Source organism: Chelon labrosus, assembly GCF_963514085.1.
Source record: "Chelon labrosus genome assembly, chromosome: 20".
Lineage (NCBI taxonomy): Eukaryota > Metazoa > Chordata > Actinopteri > Mugiliformes > Mugilidae > Chelon > Chelon labrosus.
In genome coordinates this window covers 22286183-22307548 of record NC_140353.1, presented here as the reverse complement: position 1 = coordinate 22307548, position 21366 = coordinate 22286183, and the positions used below count along the sequence as shown (strand labels likewise).

The window sequence follows — 21366 nt, the reverse complement described above, 5'->3', positions numbered from 1 at the left end:
TGAGTCTATGTTAGCCGACCAGTCCAGCTTGTGATCCAGCTGTAGACCCAGGTACTTACAAGTCTGAACTCTCCACACAGTCCCCGTTGACTAATCATTAGGACTGTGTGGGAGTATTTATTTTTTTATCATATTAAAATGTCTTGGCAACAGAAGCAGCTGTTATCAGATTCTGATTTGAATTTGGTTAATGGTTATGGTTAATTATTATATCACATTTTCCAACAAACCCTTGTCCACTGAGGAGACCACGAAAACCCAAATGCAGAACCCCTTTAAATGAAATATCCAGAACTACTCAATTTATTTTCATTCACCATGCCACCTCCTAGTAGGATGCTGATTGACAAAATAGGCCTTCAGAGCCTTTAATCACAACGACAGATTTAAAAGCTAAAAACTGGAAAAATAAATAAATGCTGCCCCCTCTGTGGCAATATTGAATTAACTAAAAAAAGCCTCAACTCCAGTCCCTTAACTCGTCAAAAGACAATATGAACCATAGAGAAATCAGAGTCAACTGTGTAAGAGCAACATGTTTTTTTTTTTGTTTTTTTTTTAATTGCATATTATGTTGTTTATTGGGGCCATAGTTAACAGGAGGTACTTAGCGTGCAGTACGTTCCCAAGGTCACAGTGCAAATGTGGCCAAGGGAGCATGTTAGGCTATTCTCATCATTAAAAGCACATGAGCCTATGAATATCCTTCTCGTCGTCAAAATAATTGCACTCTAAAAGAAGATAAAATTGGCATTGGTTGTCAGGCTTGGTTTCACTAACTCTGTGAGCAATGCTGCCTGTTGTTCAGCTCAGAAAGGGAGCAACAGTATATAGACTTGTTTAGTGTCTGTTTATGCCTTCTTGCTCATTTTGCAATAAAAGAGGATCAGAGAGCCTTGTGTCTTCAATTTCACAGCACTTACACTTCTCACTTTTTACCACAGCGTCAGCACTGGTCTGGGTTTTTTCCAGTGAGATTAGATCAGGGTTAGAGATCAAGAGACGCTTCTCTTCAAAGATAATATGCCTCCTTTTAGCTTGTTGGCCCCTGTCCCGATCATAGAGACTTCATTGTATCATTTTGCTGAAAACATAATATATGAGGTAACACAGGTTACATTTTTTTTTTTTATTATTGAACACCTGGAAAGTTTGATTGCAGAGCTCGGAGAACAGATTTTATTTGTCAGAATAAACTGTTTGACCTTTGGATCTATATTACTGTCTTCTCTCCAGCTATTCATTAGATGATATTGAACTATGTAACACACAATAAAACTTATTCACTTATTAAAGAAGCTACTTTTTAGTAGGTCTTAGCATAAGATTAGAGCTATCTTCAAAGAATGTTTTACCTTCTGTAGTATGCAGTTATGGACTACAGCATTACGTAGTATTCTCAAAAGTCCCAGTAAGCTAGTTATTATTAGGTCAAATTAACAATGTTTGCATATAAGAATGCAAAAAATGTGACCTACACTTGATGTACAGTAGAAGCACAGTGGAAAATTTGCCCCTGGTGTGATGGCCTACTGAAATTTTACACGGACATGTTGAATGGCATAATGTAGCCAGCAACCATTAGGCAAAACTAACACATTATTTTGCATTTTTATGAGAGAATAGTCCAAAATGCTTCCACTTTTTTTAATAAGTTTGTATGATCCTAATTTTTCTTAACTCAACTTTAATCTTTTTCTCCTGTAAGTATAAAATATAAGGCGTTTCACCCCTAGTGACCTGCAAGGCTTTCAGACTGTGTGGGTGCATGTCCCTGTTCTATTCATTTGGAGAGTGAGATTATGCAAGCCCTGAGTTCAGAAACCAGCCAGAGTAGCGGCCTCCTTCTTTCACACTGCACTACTTCCTCCAAAGTTTGTGTTTCCTAGATGTGGAGTGTACTTGTGAAGAGATTACAGCAAGGTGCCATTCAAGACTGTTTGCAAACACTTTAAGCCACAACACACAGTAACCTAATCACATTTATGTAGTTTGTCATTGTTTCTTACTTGCTACCTGAAGGGATTTTCTTAAAGCCCGAATTGCATCACATCTTTGTCTAAAAACCAGCAAAACAAAAAAACCAAGGTCTTATGACGGTGACTAAAGCTCAGTGTGTATGAATAAATCAATGCCATATCTCTTTGTGTATAAACAGCACAGCCATCCTGAGACAGAATGATGCCAGCTCAATTCCTTGTCAACAAAGGAAGAGGGGGAACCAGATGGAGACTTGTTTCTGTGGCCTGTAAAACAGCCAACACAACAACAGTTCAATAAGCAGTGGCCCAGGACGGGGAAACGCGACGAGCCCAAGGACCTCTCTGACACCCAATTGTTTCCTGAGTTTCTGTGTCCAGCCTTCCGGATCGGAAACTTTTGGGCACCCCCCAGAGGTGAGTTTGTATGTGTGTTCATGCGTGCATCCACTATACTGTATGTTTAAATAAGCGTCTGTTTTGGATGTGAGAGCAGGGTGGGATTGTTAATGAAGACGTAAGAAGGACACTGGCAGATTGCCCATTTCTTTTTAAAGAACGTGTATGAAAGGATGGGAAAAAAAGACAAGGAGCAGCGTTCAACAATGCTACTAACAGCTGGCCATGTTGACCACAGGCCTTATTTTCCCAGGAAGGAAAGTAGTAACATTGAACTTTGACCTCACAAGAACCCACCAACAAGATACTCTGAGGACCAGATGTTCTATAATCTGCTTTAAAAGAACTCAGTGTTTTGATATTTAAAACATTTGCATTGAACATTTTATACCATAAAGTAAAGTTCTGAAGTGGATCTCCATGGTAAGGCAGCAGGACAGTTTTGAGCATGACCTGTTTGGTACCAATTCAACCACTAAGTAGGATTGCACAACAATCTCTCTTAAGCTTATTCGGTTGTCACTTACAACTCTTTGTAAATAAAGTAAATTTTTCTTACTGCAAATGACAAACTTTTGGCACTTACATTCATGCATCTAGCATACACATCATCTTTTCTAAGCAACCATGACTCAAAACACATAAAATACACAAACAGACTGTAGGAGAAAGAAAAAAGCAAGACACGGATATGCAGTGATAGGCCAGCAGTCTAAACACTGCCGGACTACATAGTTTAATTAGTTGATGGAATCAGTTGCTCTGGAAAAAAAAAATAGATTTCTTCCCACTGCAGTGACTTGCATTAACACCCGTGTTGCACACATGCAATAGGCAAAATCGTAATTAAACAATAATATCCTAATACATAAAAATGCAAATTTCTGTAGGTCACAACCATAGAAAAATCGCTTGCAAAAAAAACAAAACACACTGTCCAAAGCTCGCAACATAATCAAAGACCCCATCCGCCCCCACCATGTCCCTGCCAGCCCCTGGGAAGAGGTTTTGCAGCATCTGGAGCAGAACAACGAGGTAACTGTAACAGCTTCATCCCACAAGCCCTCAGACTCTTGAACTCAAAATAACACCCCCAGATGGACAGAAACAATGTGCAATAAGTGTCCAGAACAGCTTTTACACACATACCTGCAAATATATATATATATTTCAATATTCAGCCTGTGTATAGCTGCTGTTGGTCAGTGCAACGTAATTTCATTCAATTGTGCACTGCTGGTGTATAGCTCTCAGTGACAATACAAAGTCTAAGTCTAGAGGATGATTCATATTTGACTTTCCAGCACAGACAGACCATCTGTATAACAACACCTGCACACAAAACTACAAACTAAAAATATACCATTATGTTCTGGTGTGTCCACGGGAAATAAAAGTGGGACATTAGTGGAAAAACATATGTCAGAGCTAAGAGGATGGCGAGGCTCAAGAGCCAACGAACCACTTCAAAATGTCCCTCTTCCGCCCTCTGGTGAAAAAGACTCACCAATGCACTTTATTTTTCAAACATCAATTGCATTCTCTTGCACTTTAATGTTGATTTAATTTGCTATCTATCAAAATAACTATATCATTGTCACACTGCTTTAGTTAACTTTTGGAAACAATCGTCCCTTACGCTTTTATTTTGAAACTTTCGACGCAGCTCTAACCCGGAAGCACACCAGTGTTATTATGCTAACGATGTGTCATCAACACATTAGGATTGCACGGGTGGGAACTGCCAATTTCGAGAAAACTCAGAGTACCAGACAGTTATTAATATTTTTTTAGGGTGCCGTCTAAGACGAGCAATAAATATCGTCTTTTTGAATAGGTTGTCATAAAGTTACCACGATAATAGGACGGGGAAACCGACTCAGTTTGCAAAGCTACGTAGATTTTCCACAACTGGACTGTTAGCAAGGAGGCTAACTGACTAATTCCGTCTTGTTTGGTCCTGACGGGACAGGGGAGTGATGTCCTGCAGCTTATTGGAGTTTTGTAGGCTCCAAGAGCTCAAAACGGTCCGGGACTTCTTGTTCCAGACCCGAAACAACGAGCCAGTCGAGGAGAAGAACCAAACAGGTAACGTTACCTGCATTAAATGGTAAAGGCAGACGTATACTTGTAGCATGCTAATAGATAGAACTATGTAAACTAAAGCCATAGCTACCTTTGCAAATAGCTATTCGTAATAGCATGTCAAACAGAACAATTACTAACTAACCACAGGACGATGCATATTACTAAATAAGGTTAGAACTAGATGTCTCTGGGTTGCAGGAATAGTCTGAAAGTTAGCTATGTACTTATCCACATCCATAAATGTTTGCTATCAATTGAGGAAATTAAATGTCGTGAATTACAGAGAGTAACCATGCCCCCAGTGATATTAGGAGTTTTTAATGGAGTGTGTTATACTCGAGTGAGGTAAAGCCTACTTAAAATACATCCTAATAGTGTCGAAATAGCGGTTTCTTGAGGCCTTAGCTTTGTAACACATTTGATGTTAAATAATCACGGTAAACTACCATCAAATATGTTTGGCTTTATTGCTTTAATAGTAGTCTCTAACGTAAAGTGCATGATGGATGGAGCTTCATCTGCTCTGTAACATCAGCAGGATGCAGAGAGGGGCGAGAAGGAGGAGGAGGAGGAGCAGCCTCCCTGTCCTTTTGCTATGAGTCATCTCACATGAAGCACCTGAACACAACACTGCAGGATGCACAACCATGGGGGACAGACACAGAGCACTTGTTGCACTCAGACTCCACACTCAAATGAACAGGAAGCAATCTAATTCACAATATGCATGTTGGTGACCATGTGGGAATAGAGAAGAAGAGTTTTGGGAAGGACATTAACTACAACCATTTTGGGATAATGTACATGCAATAACTAAGGATATTTTTGTATTTTTGCTGTGCAATACCTAAGGAATTAAAAAAAGATGTATCTAGGACATATAAAGGACTGTGTTATTGATAAGGACAGATGTTTAAGGGCATTACTGATTGTGAGCAACAGGGCAATAACAAGAAAATGGTATGAGGTGGAACATGGCTAGAAATGATGAAACTTATGGAGAAAGTGACCTATCAACTAGGACTGTCATTAATTTATTCATTCATCTTCTGTAGCTTGTCCTGTGAAGGGTCACAGGGGGGCTGGAGCCTATCCCAGCTGTCATCGGGCAAGAGGCCATTAAGAAAATGGATTATTCATAACAGAGTGGAAGATGTTTTTTGTGCAAAAGCTATGGATGTGTATTTGTTGCCATACTTGTATTTGTTTGCTCTGAGGAAAAACCCAAATATCGCTGATTATTAAAAAAAAAAAAAAAGACTTGACATGTGCAGATACAGAATGTCTTTTAGCTCAGTGACATTGACGGTCCCACACACTGCAGCGAAACATGATACATTGTAAATGTCCCTGGCAGCGGGATTGTGACCTGGATTTTGATGTTTGGGCTGTCACTTTGTCTTCCACCCACTCATGAATATTTTTAGATTATTTCCCTGTAGCAAAAGCTTCTTCAGCCATTCCCCAGTTGTCCTCTCTAAATTAGTTTTTATGGTTAGCTGGGGTGACATTTGCATCCTCGTGTTAATGTATTGTATTCGTCATCCGCCTGTAGCTCTCCCATTTATCCAATTCAGAATTTAAAACCCCTGTACAGTATAATGAGTAAACCAGTCACTTTGATCTCTACCGATCTGAATAATCTCTCTGGGTGGGCCTGGTCATATTAACGCTTAAGCTTGAATTTTCTCATCTACACTTCATATTGTAATATGATCTGCAGGGAACCAAGATTTAGGCAAAGAACGTGTGAGAATTTCCCAACCACTGCAGAAGCACATCTGTCTTCCTGCATTCCAAAACTAAAGCATTTTTTTCCTGTTTGGTCTTTTCCAGGAGATAATGAGCTGTCTTGGGACACCTCTGACTGGGAGTCAGCATGGGATAATGGCGAAAATAAAGAAGAGGGATCCACTCCTGCCACAGAGGTCTGTCTGTTTTTTTTTGTTTTTTTTTGTATATTATCCTGAAATTGTCTTTTTTTTTTTGCATTTCAACTTCAGCTATAGGTGTCTATGTCTTTGTACTGTATATACAAAGATCTCTTCCTTCTTTGCTCTGTAGGTGGAGGAAGAGACCACAGGGCAAAGTGGACCCTGGCTGCAGGATTGTGTTGTGTCTCTCTCACCGTGCTCCGACCTGCTAGTGGTGGCACGTGAACAGAGGGCAGCCTTTCTCTCAGGTCAGATATGCAAACACACACACACACGTGTCTCCGTCTCAGAGGAGTTTTGTATGTTTGTTGATGTTCATGGTTTTTTACAGCTAAGTGGCGTACAGATGACAATGGCAGAGAGGAGATGACTCTGGCTGTGTCCTGGTCTGGAACTCTCAGCACTGAAGAAGGGTGAGAGAAAACTAGAAATGAGATGAAATGAAAATGCTGAAAAGAGGACAGAAATATTGATGATGTGTTAACAATGCACGGCACCAATTGCCCTAGATGCATTTATTCAGAACATGTTAAGGTTTTTGGAAGATGAGTTGCTCTGTGTATCGAGCATGTTGGTTCTGGATGTCTTAGTGTCTACTTTCTCTTCACGTAATCGCAGACTCACTCCATGGAGTTGAGATCAAGGATATTTTGGGGTCAGCTACGGGACTCCTTGTTCTTATAGTCACTGCATATTGTTATTATGAATGTCTGTTGTGCTGTTGTCCTGCCGCACAATGGATTTGGCAGTGGACTGATGCCTTTCTAACGGTTACATGTGATGGACAAGAATGGCACATCCCTTATGAGACTAACATTTATTCTTACAAACAGCACCATGCAAACATTTTAAAGGGAAATAACACTATACTGGAATGCAAAGGGTGAGGGATAAATATGAATAACTGCATGACAGAAAGCTGTATAGGAAGTTGATAGGAGTGGAGAAACTAAATATGAGATAATGTAAGAGTAAACTCATAGACTTTACATTCTACTTTTTGTTTGTCCTTCTCTTCAGAGAGTGTGTGGGCAGCACCATCTGTATCCCCTTGGCAAGCCAAAAGAGGTAAGAGTTACCTCTACATGAAATAAAAGACATGTCTGAGGAAGCATTAATAACAATATATCTGTATTTTTTTTGCGTGTATATAGGAGCTCCACCGGGCGGCCTGACTGGACATGTGTGGTTGTTGGTTTCACATCAGGCTATGTCCGCTTCTATACAGAGGTACCTCCATAATCCATTGTATCCTGCACTTTTTGAATGCTCAGCAGGATTCAAACCATCAGTATGGTCTATATATAAATAGAAATGACATTACTGTATTTAATGTCATATCGATTGTGTGTCTTCAGAGTGGGGTTCTGCTCCTGGCCCAGCTGCTGCACGAGGACCCTGTATTGAGGCTCAAGTGTCGTACTTATGAGATCCCTCGCCATCCTGGTGTAACTGAGCAGGTAATGCGCATCTCAGACACCTGTCATAACCTTCTAGGAAAAGTATGTTAAAATTGAAATGGAAAAAATAATTGAATCTTTTGGAAACTGGCTTTATTGCTGAGTTTGTAATGAGAATACAATTACAGACATTCTACTGTGATCGAGTTTTAATGTTGATTAAAAACTGAATCAGGATTTCCCCAAATGGAAACAAATCCTTAAACTGTATGATTATTATGATTGGACAGAGATAATAATGCTTGTTCATGGGAACACTGTGCATAGTCTTAAGTTTTCTTCAGCATATGTATTAATATTGAATTTCCTCTACTGCAGCATGAGGAGCTGAGTATCCTCTACCCTGCTGCTCTGGTCACTATAGATGGCTTCAGTCTCTTTCAATCTTTGCGAGCCTGCAGGAACCAGGTGGCAAGAGGTAATGCTACTTTGTGCATCTGTGTGTATTTGTGTGTCAGCATGGACCAGAATGGATTTATGTTGTGTGCTTTCATTAGAAGAGCATTTCAGTAACATGCTCTTGTAGGAACTGTTACAGTATTGTTGCAGTGTGTTAACTGTAGGTGTGTTTTTCACTTGCTGTCTGTGTGGATAGTGTTTGCCACAAGGCATTCAGGTACTAAGAAACATATATATAGCCTTTAGAGGTTAGTTGCCAAGCTTCATCAGCATTTGAGCGTCTAGTAATGCTCAATGTTTTTGTGTGCTCTTACTGTATCTAATATGCTTTGTGGCCTAAGGCAGTCTAGGCAAGTTGCTATAGTTTTAAGTGAGCCACATTCAAGGGGGGCTACTATGCAAGCTAAAAGCAAGAAACAGACAATGCACCTCCTGATCAGATTCTTTGTCAAAGCTGTTGTTTGTCACATCATCTACTCTCTTTCCACTCTTCCACACAGCTGCAGCAGCTGGTAGTGATGCGATCCCTCCTCCTCCTCTGGCCTATAAGAAGTGGGGTCTGCAGGACATGGACACAATTGCGGACCACAGCAGTGTTGGTAAGAGACTATTTCAGAAATGACATATGATTTTTGTGTGACATAGCAACCTTTTGACTTTTCACTATATTGCAAGCTTACTGACAAAACAATAACCGCACCAAGCAACCTTTTTATTATGTATGCAAGGATAAAAAGGCAAGTTCTAGAAGTGATTCTGTCATTTCATTTGAATGACTTTGTTCATGAAATCTCTCCTGCTTTTAGGTATTATGACTCTGTGTGTGTTTGACCAAATGAAGAACGCATCTATCCTCGGGGGGTTCAATGCTTCAGTCAAGGGAAGCCCCCCGGCCATGAGCCAGTATGTCACTGTAGGAGCTGGGCCATATACAGGCTTTTACTATGCTGTAGAGGTGAGTGTGTAAGAGAGATGAAGGGCATCTATTTATTCCCAGTTTGAATGATGGTAAAGGCAGCATGTTTGTACATTTACAGTATGTTAATCATTAAGTATTATGCACCTACACGAATGATTTACAAAGTACAGTACAGGACCCAAGTTTGCAAAGGAACTACTTTAACTGTAATTTCAGCTTTTCATTGTGTGTCTGTCTATCTTTAGGGAAGTTCCCAGCCTCTTCTGTCTCATGTGGCTCTTGCTGTGGCCAGTAAGCTCACTTCAGCTCTCTTCAGTGCGGCCAGGTATGTGTGTTTGTGTGTGTAAAGTACACTTTGTGTATAAATAAGAATAATCTATTATATTAAGACCAACAGTAAATAGACAAATGTGGTTGTCCAGTCTATGTTCCTACATGCACATAATAATTCAGGCCCACCCTTGGAGAATGCTCTGTTGACCATCCTCTGCTGCTGTAACAGCACAAAGCAGCTCAATCCATAATCTAAATTACAGCCTGCTCTGTGCTCAATTCCCACTTTGGAGATGGACCAGTTTTCTCATTATACTCAACTCTATGACTTCACTACCTTATGTTTTTGTTGCTCACCTTTTCTCTGTTTGTTTTTCATTGTCTTTCATTGTTCACTCTCAGTGGGTGGTTAGGATGGAACAAGAACAAGACTGAAGAGGAGACTGTTCAGAAACAGAAGCCCAAGGTGGAGCCTGCCACCCCCTTAGGGATCAGGTACCAGTCGTGATATCACAGTACACATGCAGCACCAGTCCCCTATTGTGCCCTATTGATATTGACAACCTGAAGTTTGGATATGTCCTTCTCTTGTTTCTAAACCCGACTTGTGTGTTCTAGATTTGGTCTCCCAGACTCTCGGCGCCATGGCGAGACTATCTGTCTGTCCCCATGCAACACACTGGCTGGAGTGACAGATGATTTTGGTCGCGTCACATTGCTGGACTTGGCCCGGGGCATTGCCATCCGTATGTGGAAAGGTAAGGTGACAGGGCAGAGAAAAGAACAAGGACTTAGAAGAAAACATTGTGTTTTGTAAAGAAATTTTTCTCAGGAACTATACAGTGCAAAGGAAGGTAAAGCTTTTCATCTTCTATTAATCATTCCATCTTGTATTCCCATCTCTTTCCTTGATTCCTTCTTGACTATTGGTTGTGATATCAAGTCATGCAGTAGCATCAAGTCAGTTAAACCTCTGGGATGGAGGGGGGTTGTTTCAGCTGCTCAGTTTCTGCTGCTTTGGTGTTAATGAAACAAGTCCGCTAGAGGGACAACAATGAGATGACCCGCAAAACAGGAATGGTTTTACAGGTGGAGGCCACTGCCATTTTTTCCCTCCTCATCTTTTCTGGCTGTTTTTCACTAGTTTTGCCTTTGGCTAGGGTCAGTGTCACTACTGGTAGCATGAGGCGGTACCTGGATCCTACAGAGGTTTCCCAGGCAGTCCAACTCTTCCAAGATGGCACATCAATACTGCCATTGCCAGAAGGTTTGCTGCAGCTCCCAGCACAGTCTCAAGAGCATGGAGGAGATTCCAGGAGACAGGCAGTTACTCTAGGAGAGCTGGACATAGAAGGTCCTCAACTCATCATCTGCTCCTTTGTGCAAGGAGGAACAGGACGAACACTGCTAGAGCCGTACAAAATGACCTCCCGGCCCCACCATAAAAACTGTGGAGTACCATTTTGAGTTGCTGCTATGACATTACAGCAAAATGGGGTGTCTTTGAGTTCAGCCCTCTGTAGGCTACTAATTGTCATTATCCATATCGTCCATATCAGTACAGATATCCAGCATGATTGTTTGTTTCTTTACCATTTAGATTTGATGTGTGTTCCTTTAATTTTTTTGAGCAGTGTATGTGTATGTATATACACTCTTAATGTTCAGTATACCAAAAAATGTTACTCTCATTCAGGTTACAGAGACGCCCAGCTTGGTTGGCTTCAGATTCCAGAGGAGCGTGGAGGTCGAGAGTCCTCTCCGTCGTCTTCTCTCCCCAGACGCCATGCTCTCTTCCTAGTCATCTACGCCCCCCGCAGGGGAATCCTGGAGGTGTGGGCGATGCAGCAGGGGCCTCGAGTTGGTGCTTTCACTGTGGGAAAACACTGCAGGTATGCACGGTGCAGTGGTGTCTTACTGTTCATCGGCACCACATGCTTCATACTTGGTTGGCTACATAAGCACATGCTGTCATATAGTCAATGATATATAAACTGGGGAATAATTAACAATAGTAAACAATGAAATAAATGTACCATACTGTATCATTTGGTGTGTGCATGCTCCTCCAGGTTACTATATGCTGGCTACCGGCTGATGGGCGTGAACAGTGTGACTAGTCAGGGCTGGCAGCTCCATACCCAGCAGGTGTGTCTGCTGGATCCCACCACAGGAGCACTGAGGACAGTGAACATACCCTTCCACCTGGCCCTCAGGTTGGTGCAGACAAACAGAAAAGAGACTAAATCTAAAATATTTTAGTACAAATGCCTTTAATTTTTGAGGGACTTTTTCCCTTTAGGGTTGCTTGCAGATGTTGGTGGGTGCAGGGGGTACTTTCCGTTGGTGTTGGTTCCTGTATGTAGGAATAACAAATTGAGTGACTCTTGGATACCTCAGCTAGACACATACATTATTTATTCAAGACTGTCTGGAGAGCACTTATCGTTAGCACTTTCTTAGTGGCATGTAAGCTACCCAGCATGTCTTAAACTCAAAGGGCTAGTTGCACTACCTGCAAAAGTTGTGCGTAAACGTTAGGCTCAGCTACTTCTAGGCATGTAGAAGATGCACGTCCACACTAATAGGTGGTTCAGACTTCTATGTTAAGTTGACGCAGAAGCTATAGTGACAACGCAGACCCCTACGCAGACAGTGTGCAGAAATGTAAGTATGCGCCATGGTGATGCAGAGCGCAAGAGCTATGATTGGTTCGCTTGGTTGTTGTGTATTTACCACAACTGTCGTGTTGTGGTTACTTACCTCATCTTAATCTAACCTTGCCCCAAGAACTAGATTAAAAATTATTGCCAGGCTAAAGAAACTAAAATGAAATAAACAAGAACATTTATTGAATTTTGCAATCTGTCACAAGGCATTATGCCAGAGACACTCAGCGCACTTTCCCTCAAGATGCATGAGTCATGGGCAGACTCTTGCCACTGTGTCATCACCACGTCCTGCATCCAGCACACACCCTGAACCTTTGTTGAGACAAAATCTCTCAATAAGTTGGGTCTCCATATAAACTTGTGCAGTCTCTCACTACTTTTTCTTACCTGAATGCCTTCTGATCTTGAAATCTGTATATTAGACCTTGATACATTGTATCAGTGTTTTTATTTTCACCATGAAAACTGGTCAAGACTGCACTTGCCTGCCTCTGAGCAGGGATAAAGCTTTATTAAGATCATGATAATAAATGCTAAGGAGACTAAATGAATGGCATAATAACAGTTTTTAACCTCACTACAAAATGCTTCGTATTATTATCTTGTTTAAAAATGAAAAATTATGTTCAAACACTAATTTGAGGCTGATGCATGACATAATATGAAGCTACTAGAGACTGACTCGAGCTGCATCTTTCTGGGTCTTCTCTGTTTCAGTGACAAGAAAAGTGAGCGAGCCAAAGACATGCACCTGGTAAAGAGACTGACTGCTCTACTCAGAAGCAGAGAAGTGGAGCCTGGTAAGCGACTCGAGTGGGAGCTCACCTGATATGTTGCAGTATGTGTAGAAAATGAGTGAGATTTAAGTCTGTGTTTTTTGTATTTGTTTATTGTCTCAGATGTTTTGGAGAACGAAGCCAGAAGTATCCTGTTGGATATCAAACACCCTGCCATAAAGAAGCAGGTATGATCAAAGATTAGAATAAATTTCCCATTACACTCTGATGTGTTCAACACATACAGTGGCTTGCAAAAGTATTCATACCCCTTGAACTTTTCCACATTTTGTTACATTACGACCACAAACATGAATATATTTTATTGGAATTTTATGAGAAAGACTGACACAGAGTGGCACACAATTGTGAAGTACAAAGAAAATTTTACGTGATTTTAAAAATTTTTTTACAAATAAAAAAAAACCTGAAAAGTGCGGTGTGCAAAAGTATTCAGCCCCCTTTTCTCTGAGTGCAACCAATTGCCTTCAGAAGTCACATGATGATTGCTGAATGATCGAATGTTGACCTAATGACTAAACAGAGTCTACCTGGGTGTAATCTAATCTCAGTACAAACACAGCTGTTCTGTGACGGCCTCAGAGGTTTGGTATGAGAATATTGGGGAGCAAACAGCGTCATGAAGTCCAAGGAACACACCAGACAGGTCAGGGATAAAGGTGCGGAGAAGTTTAAAGCAGGGATAGGCTATGAAAAAGGTTTCCCAAGCTTTGAACATCTCATGGAGCACTGTTCAATCCATCATCCAGAAATGTAAAGAGTATGGCACAACTGCAAATCTACCAAGACACAGCTGTCCACCTAAACTTACAGGCTGAACAAGGAGAGAATTGATCAGAGATGCAGCCAAGAGGCCCATGGTGCCTCTGGACGAACTGCAGAGGTCCACAGCTCAGGTGGGGGAATCTGTCCACAGGACAACTATTGGTCGTGCACTGCACAAATCTGGCCCTTACGGAAGAGTGGCAAGAAGAAAGCCATTGTTAAAAGAAAACCACAAGAAGTGCCGTTTGCAGTTTCCCAGAAGCTATGTGGGGGACACAGCAAACATCTGGAAAACTAAAACTGCACATCACTCTGAACACACCATCCCCCCCTGTCAAACATGGTGGTGGCAGCATCATGTTCTGGGGGTGCTTCTCTTCGCCAGGAACAGGGAAGATAGTCAGAGTTGATGGGAAGATGGATGGAGCCAAATACAGAGCAATCTTGGAAGAAAACCTGTTGGAGTCTGCAAAAGACTTGAGAGTGGGGTGGAGGTTCACCTTTCAGGAGGACAACGACCCTAAACATAAAGCCAGGGCAACAATGGAATGGTCTAAAACAAAACATATTCATGTATTGGAATGGCCCAGTCAAAGTCCAGACCTAAGTCCAATCGAGAATCTGTAGCAAAACCTGAAAACAGCCGTTCACAAACGCTCTCCATCTAATCTGACTGAGCTGACTGAGGTGTTTTGCAAAGAAGAATGAATGAAAAAATTTGCAGTCTCTAGATGTGCAAGGCTGGTAGAGACATACCTCAAAAGACTTGCAGCTGTAACTGCAGCAAAAGGCGGTTCCACAAAGTATTGACTCGGGGGGGGCTGAACACTTTTGCACGCCGCACTTTTCAGTTTTTTATTTGTAAAAAAAAAATAAAATCATGTATAATTTTCTTTGTACTTCACAATTGTGTGCCGCATTGTGTTGGTCTTTCACATAAAATTCCAACAAAATCTATTTATGTTTGTGGTCGTAATGTGACAAAATGTGGAAAAGTTCAAGCAGTGTGAATACTTTTGCAAGCCACTGTAAATGTGTGCTCGGCAGACACAATTTTAAGTCTCTGCATTTCTTTTTAGGCTTTGGAGTCTCTGCTTTCAAACAAGAATGCTCCGGTCTCTTGTCTTACTAACATCACATGTGCCTTAAATGACACACTGAAGCAACAAGGTAAAGTACAAGTTGCTTGGAAGATAGTCTTGAGATTTTTTAAAGATATATAATTTAACTGAAATGGTCAAGAACTGCTTGCCAAAGATTAATTGCTAAAAGCTTGTGTTTTTTTTTTTTTGTCTGCTCTACAGACCCAGAGCAAGTGGACGCTACATTACTCCAGCTCTGCTCTTCACAGCTCAAACTGCTTCAGCTCTACACAGACATCCAGGAGCTGCACTCTGCTGCAGATATTGAGGCCTGCTCTGAAAATGTGCGAGGACACTGCAAGGCATCTTTATGTTTGATCATCTAAAAACTCATCGCTATTCCTCATAACTCTACCATATTTATTTTACATGTTTTCTCCACCCAGCAGGACTCCCTTGAAGGCATTGAGGATGAGTTGTCCCGTGTTGGACCCACTTTGCAACGCTATGCCCAGCTCTCCACAAGACCTAGTGTTTCCTTTGCCCAGGACTCCCCCGACTTACCCCTGCCTGCCCAAGGTTTCCTGTCCCAGATTGAGTGCACAGAAGAAGGGGAGTTGAAGGTTATCTGCAGATCTGAAACGGAATGGAACCAGCTAGGTATGGCCAGATAAATTCAAAACATACAAACATCACAAAGTATTTGCACCACATGTAGTATTTTGTAAATGTCAGCATGTTCCATCAAATCATTTTGTTTTTTTTATTTAAGTGTGACCATCAAATATTGTATGCTCATACTGTGAAATGTTAATGCTGTGCAAACTTTCAGACTCAAACCACAAAACATTTCACACCAACATGAAACCATGTTGGTGTGAAATGTTGGTGCACCAACTAACCAGGTCACGTCACCCACAAGAGGGCAGATTGTGTGATGTTTTCCACATGCAAGTGTAGATGTGTTAGAGTTTGCCCCAGACTTGTGGTGTAAATGATTTAAACAAATTACAAACAAATTGCAATTACAGCAATTCTTCTAATGCACAGAAATATCAATGCCTTCAGACATACGGTGAGAACACTGCACGCGTCCAGACTGAGGACTGCTCTTGTGTATCTTTTGCAGGAAACTTTATGTTCTGGGGCTGTCTGTGTGGAAAAAGCCCCATCCATAAAGTCTGTGATGCGCTACAACAGGCTGGCATCAGTCCACAGCAACTACTGGTAAGATAAAGGAAAAAGAACTGAATGATTGGGTTCAGAAGGGATCAGAATGAGGCTGTTCTACTGGAAGTGTTCAGTGTCAGGAGGAGAAAAATAACTGAGACAGCTAAAGTGTGACCAGTAACTAAACAAATATAATGATGACATTCATTGCTGATTTCTGAATCCGTCCACTCCATTAGGTCGACTGATTCGGCATTGTGACATGAAACAGTGTTGACACAATTGGCACCATGTTCAGCACTGACTCTGGACTCAAGCTGTTGTTGAGTCCAGATGGCATTAGATTCAGGTGGTTACGCTGGTCAGTAGTTATTGGTTTGGAAAGTTCACTTCCATCCCACATGAATATCGGATAGAAAGGATAATGTCTGATAATGAGCAACTTTGCATTTCCTTCAGTTTTTTAGGATTGATTTTTCTCACTATTAAATGTTTACACCTTCCATTTCTGTTTCTCTTCTGTCAGTCTTTGTTGTTCAGCGTGTGGTTACAAAGAGAAAAGGACGTGCTACAGAAACCAGCAGAAATGGTTAAAAACCTACACACACTACTTGTTGCTCTTGGCAACATGAAAGGTATGTGTTCTTGTTCAGTGCGTGCTGTCCTTTTTCCATGTGTCACTCTGGTTTTGGTTACAATGCAGCGGGACCACTTTTTCTTCCTCTCATCAGGTGCAGTTGAAGAGTCATGGGACACGCAGTCTATCTCCCCCTGGTGGCAGCAAGTACGCAGTACATGTATCCAATCCCACAATGCTGCAGCGGCTCTGCTGGCTGCCTTAGTGGCTCACCGCGCTGTTAAAGCTTGCATCACAAGCCGGGCCGACAGCAAGGTAGAGAAGTTTCATGTACCCTCATTGGGCAACAATAGGGAAGCAGCCCCTTTAAAGTCAACCAGCCCTATAGCAATTTCCCGGTACTAGGAATTTTAGTCGTTAAAGTCACTTACTGGCTTGATGTTTTTCCGTGTAACAGTTGCAGTCAGAGTGGGAGACAGTGTCGCTGGAGCTGGAGCAGTGGCTTGTGTGTGTTCGCCAGCTGGAGGATGTGTTGGTGCTGCAGACACTCCTGTTGGTGCCTCCTCCTCAGGGAGCAGCAGGGGGCGCTACAGTTCAGTGCTCAATCAAGACCCTGCTGGAGGGAGGCACAGGTATGCTGTAATTAAGAATATGCTCAGGAAGTTTTTAGGCCATCTAATATCTCTGTTGTTACTTTTTTTTTTTCTTTCATAATTTTTTGTAATCTTGTGTAGCATAATTTGTAATTATCCACTGCCTTGTGCTTTCATTTAGTTTCTTTTCTTAACTTCTTTCTCGTCTCACTTTGCCCACTTCCGTAGCACGGTTGTGGTCACTTAAATCACATTAACTTCTATTTATATGGTTTTGTGTCTGTTAAGGTGGTATTGCCGATAGCGTCTCCAAGTGGGTGTTCAGGCAAAACTTATCCCCAGAGCGACTGAAGGAAATTCTCCAGAGGACAGAAAATAAAGATGCAGAGGACGAAGTAGAGCATAAAGAAGAGGGAGAAAAGAATGAGGTGAAGCAGAAAACCCAAGAGGACACAGACAGGACAGCAGGTGGGGTCTAGAAGATATCAGACATTGATGAAATTTTGGCATATTCATACATCAATTATTATATTAAATAATATATTAATTGTCACATAAAGGACATACAAAGTTAATAAATAACCTGTGTTGATACATGTAGGATTCAGTGTATTATTATCAGATTGTTTGATGGGAGCAGTTTCTACCCTGAAGTTCCATCCATGTCTGACCCCGTCTTGTGTTTCCCAGAGCTGTTGGTGGCGGTATGCCAGCGGTTCCCACACTCCCTTTCACCTGACCTGCTCTTCGCACACTGCTGCTGGGAGTACGTGGTGCAGTGGAACAAAGACCCAGAGGTTTATATACACACAGACATACACACACATATATATAATATATGTACAAAATAAAAACCTATTTTATTTTATTCAAGGAACTCATCAACCTTACTCTTAAATCTGAAATTACACCTGCTTCTCTTCATAGGAGGGTCAATATTTGTGCTGGTCTGTGGAACATTTGAAGTTGGTCTCCAGTCCTCATATTCAACTAGGTAAGAGCTGTTTGTGACTTTGTTACATACTTGCATATGTTTTTATGTGTTTTATCAGTCCAATAATATTGTTTCTGTCTATGATGTAGAGGAAGAGTTGTCATTTTCTTTAGGCATGCATGAAAAACCAACTGATACTGCACTATACTACCAGTAGTGCTGTCAGTGTCTTCTATATTACCTTGTAAATCCCTTTGTTTATTCAATTCTCGCAGGTATTTCTACAATGATGTGGAGTACTTTCATTGTCAAGCGTTTCTCAGCCGCAGCTTTCCTCGTGGAGAAGGTAAAGCAAGCACACATAGTATTACAGCAGGGCTGTGGATCTGTGGGAGGGGTTTGGTGAGTCTGAGGCTTTTTATATTAAATACCTACCCTTTGTTTTCCCAGGTGGGGAAAGCTCCCAAAGACCGTTTATGTCGACGGGTAAGAATGTGCTTAAGTACAAATTCTAGATTAAATATGATACCACTTCAGTTTCAAAGTGTTGCCATGAACATATTGAGCTGCATATGACAAAGACACATGTATCTGTGCGCAGGACGTTGGGATGGGAGACAAAGCCATGACGTCTTTCCTGGGCGGCTGCATCCAGCTGCTGCAGATCCTCATGGAGGTGACTGGAGTATTGGTTAAGAATCACTGCCCTTTGTCTTTTTTAAATTACTATGTAAGTAAAGTGTTTGCAGAATAAAGCATGGAGAATGATGGATGCCTCACATAAATCCAGCACAAAGCATGGACTTTGAAACGCAGCAGACACAAAAAGGAAAGCAGCGTTGAATACATCGCAAAGGGATTTTAAGCTTGCTAGCTAGCTTTAAGCTAAGATGCATGAGAGCAGCAGTTATACAGTCTTATAAAGTTTTGATGTGTTTGTTTTGTGCTGTTAGTATTACAACTATTGCTACCAATATATTACAAATGTATGAGGAATAGTTACAACTATTACTAAAACCACTAAGCACCTATACTTGATATGCATTTCAAACAGCCCTGTCTCCTCACTGGGTCTCTGGTTTCTTTTTCATGCAGGCGGACTCTGCAGTGGAGGAGGTTCCTGCTCCAGAGCCCTCTGTGGAGGAGGCATGGAGTGGAGCAGAGGGCCCTGCGTCTATAGCTGAACTTGCCCTGGAGCAGAAAGGTGTCCACTACCCCCTGGTCCAACACCACTGCCTGTTAGCCTCCCTGCTTCATGCTGCCATGACCTTCAGTCTCAGGGTCAAACCACTCAGCCTGTTTGACAGCAAGGTGAGAGGATGGGCCTATAAACAGACACACACACACAAATACGAATGTTAACTGTGGATGGACACCTTTGTCCTCTGAAATACTGTATTTCATTGAATGAAAACAGTAGTCTATGAAAAACTGGGTCCCTGGGTCTTGTATAACAGGTTGTATAACACTTCATTCATCTCATCACAGTTTTGTAGGACTAAGACTGAGATCAAACATCTGTGAAGTATGGCTTGTAATTTGAAATATTACAGGGAGTGTAATGTTTGTCCGCACATCATAATGCTGTACATTTAAGGGCTTGTCTGTAATACAAGGGAGTTAAAAAGGTATTTTACCCTGTGCAGTTGAAGTAAATAAAGGCCTTGGTCAATATTTGAGGAGCTACTCTACGGTATATATATTTGTGTTTAGTGTTACCAATGTTTTTATTTTGTAGGGTAAGAATGCTTTCTTCAGAGATCTGACAACCATCCAGCTGATGCCCAGTGGAGACATGGACCCAGGCCTGGTCTCGCTTCGACAAGAGGTGAGAGGTGGAATTCAATGGAGAAAACGAGAAGAAAAGTATGCACAAAATGTGTCACCTCATATATCTCTCTTTCTCTCTCTCCATGGTCTCAGTTCCTCCTTCGGGTGCTGACTGGCTGGGTGCAGGCCATAGATGATCCTTCCAGCTCAGTGTCTGCCGCTGGGTCCACTCCTCTGCCTTCCAGTGGACCCAAGGCCGACTGGTGGCCCTCGCTGTGTCTGGACCTGGGCTCCCTGCTGCAGGTCAACCCAGACATCCTGCGACGACACCTTGTCTGTGAGCTCTACAACCAAGGCCTGGACCTCCGGGCAGAGGAGGTACAGGAAATGACAGGGCTCACTTTAGAGTCACAAGCAGTACTTCCTTGTTGAATGTGGCGCCACATCATTAAAACCCCATCAATTTGATATTTCTTAATGATACAACATTTGTTGCTGGTGACATCCATGTGCTTTGTTGTCTTACCCGCTAGGTGATGTTAGAAGTGGAAGATAAGGATGTGCTTGGCTCGCAGCTCTTGGTTCTGACAGGTCAGAGACTGAGCTACTCACTCCTTCACAGCCAGAGCCAGACACAAGCTGCCATGGAGCTGCTGGCCCGTCTGCCCCCAACCCTCTGCACATGGCTGAAAGCTATGGTGAGAAAACCTGCACTGCACTGACTTCTAATGTAATACCTGAGCTAGAAAAGCTGATAGGCATTCGGGATTTGTATCATTTTAAGAAAAAAAAATAGACAGGAAGATTCTACAGGGTGGAAGTTTTAGGACCTATGGAGATGTTTCTCTCCATAGGTCCTAAAATGACCTTAAACTGACTTGCTTAAATTTGGAATGTGGTTTGTGTGCCGCAGGACCCCAGTGAGCTACGGTGTCCTCTGGTCCCTTTGTCCCAGACCAGCCGGCTGGTCGGCCGTCTGATTGAAATCCTGCCAGAAAACCACGCGCAGTACAGCCTGGCCCTGCACCTTCTGGAAGCCGTGGAGGTCCTCACCGATGAGAACTGACCTTTGTGCCGAAGACTGATGGAGGCAGAGGGAGGTTTCAGGGACACTGCAGAAAGACACCTCCCCCAGCATATGCAGCATTTGTGAGAGAGAAATAGTTTCTTTCAGCATCGTCACAGAGGTTACGTTTTTCCACTCATGTAATATTGATTAATTCGTCCTCACACTTCAATTGTAGACAGCAGTGTAAAATAGAGTGGATATAACAGGCTTTTAACCTTTTTTAATCCATTATATTTTGTGCATGTAACATATATTAAGTATTTGTGTTATTGAAGAGTATTGTCAGGGTTTGTTTATGAGGTGTTATTAAGGAATGGATCGTGTCTCTTCACTCTCATTTTCCTTCAGTTCGACTTTAAAATGTCCTGTGTGCCATATCAGATTTCTGTTTCTCCTACCCTTTTCCTGCAGTCAAGAGATGTGCCATAAAGAAATATGGACCTTATTTTTTATTTATATATGCAGACAGTACTGTACTAGCTGTGC

General features: G+C 41.9%; 1 protein-coding gene across 3 annotated transcripts; it reads left to right on the top strand.

Annotated features, from left to right (window-relative positions):
- Positions 1-1753: 1753 nt before the first annotated feature.
- On the top strand, positions 1754-21348 carry rab3gap2 (RAB3 GTPase activating protein subunit 2 (non-catalytic)). Of its 3 annotated transcripts, XM_084569170.1 has the most exons (36): positions 1754-2396; positions 4351-4466; positions 6303-6394; positions 6531-6648; positions 6732-6813; positions 7421-7468; positions 7555-7630; positions 7759-7860; positions 8179-8278; positions 8760-8858; positions 9066-9214; positions 9424-9503; positions 9854-9946; positions 10070-10209; positions 11148-11343; positions 11524-11667; positions 12841-12923; positions 13023-13087; positions 14765-14855; positions 14990-15111; positions 15214-15427; positions 15897-15994; positions 16464-16572; positions 16669-16829; positions 16972-17146; positions 17396-17575; positions 17798-17904; positions 18035-18101; positions 18317-18387; positions 18492-18527; positions 18643-18717; positions 19137-19352; positions 19780-19869; positions 19965-20189; positions 20345-20509; positions 20725-21348. In XM_084569170.1, exons 2-36 carry the CDS (start codon positions 4358-4360, stop codon positions 20875-20877), a joined length of 4131 nt encoding a protein of 1376 aa, XP_084425296.1. In that variant the 5' UTR covers positions 1754-2396; positions 4351-4357; the 3' UTR covers positions 20878-21348. The 3 variants fall into 3 exon arrangements, with proteins under 3 accessions (XP_084425296.1, XP_084425297.1, XP_084425295.1); XM_084569171.1 differs by lacking the exon at positions 1754-2396 and having other exon boundaries at positions 3979-4466; positions 15217-15427; XM_084569169.1 differs by lacking the exon at positions 1754-2396 and having other exon boundaries at positions 3979-4466.
- The last annotated feature ends 18 nt before the right edge of the window (positions 21349-21366 follow it).

What these genes read in the sequence shown, in the direction of transcription:
- rab3gap2 (XM_084569170.1), top strand. Translation starts at nt 4,358, where the DNA reads ATGTCCTGCAGCTTATTGGAGTTTTGTAGGCTCCAAGAGCTCAAAACG. An exon ending in TGACACACTGAAGCAACAAG is followed by an intron (nt 14,856 to 14,989) that starts GTAAAGTACAAG and finishes TCTGCTCTACAG; the next exon opens with ACCCAGAGCAAGTGGACGCT. An exon ending in AAGACCGTTTATGTCGACGG is followed by an intron (nt 18,528 to 18,642) that starts GTAAGAATGTGC and finishes ATCTGTGCGCAG; the next exon opens with GACGTTGGGATGGGAGACAA.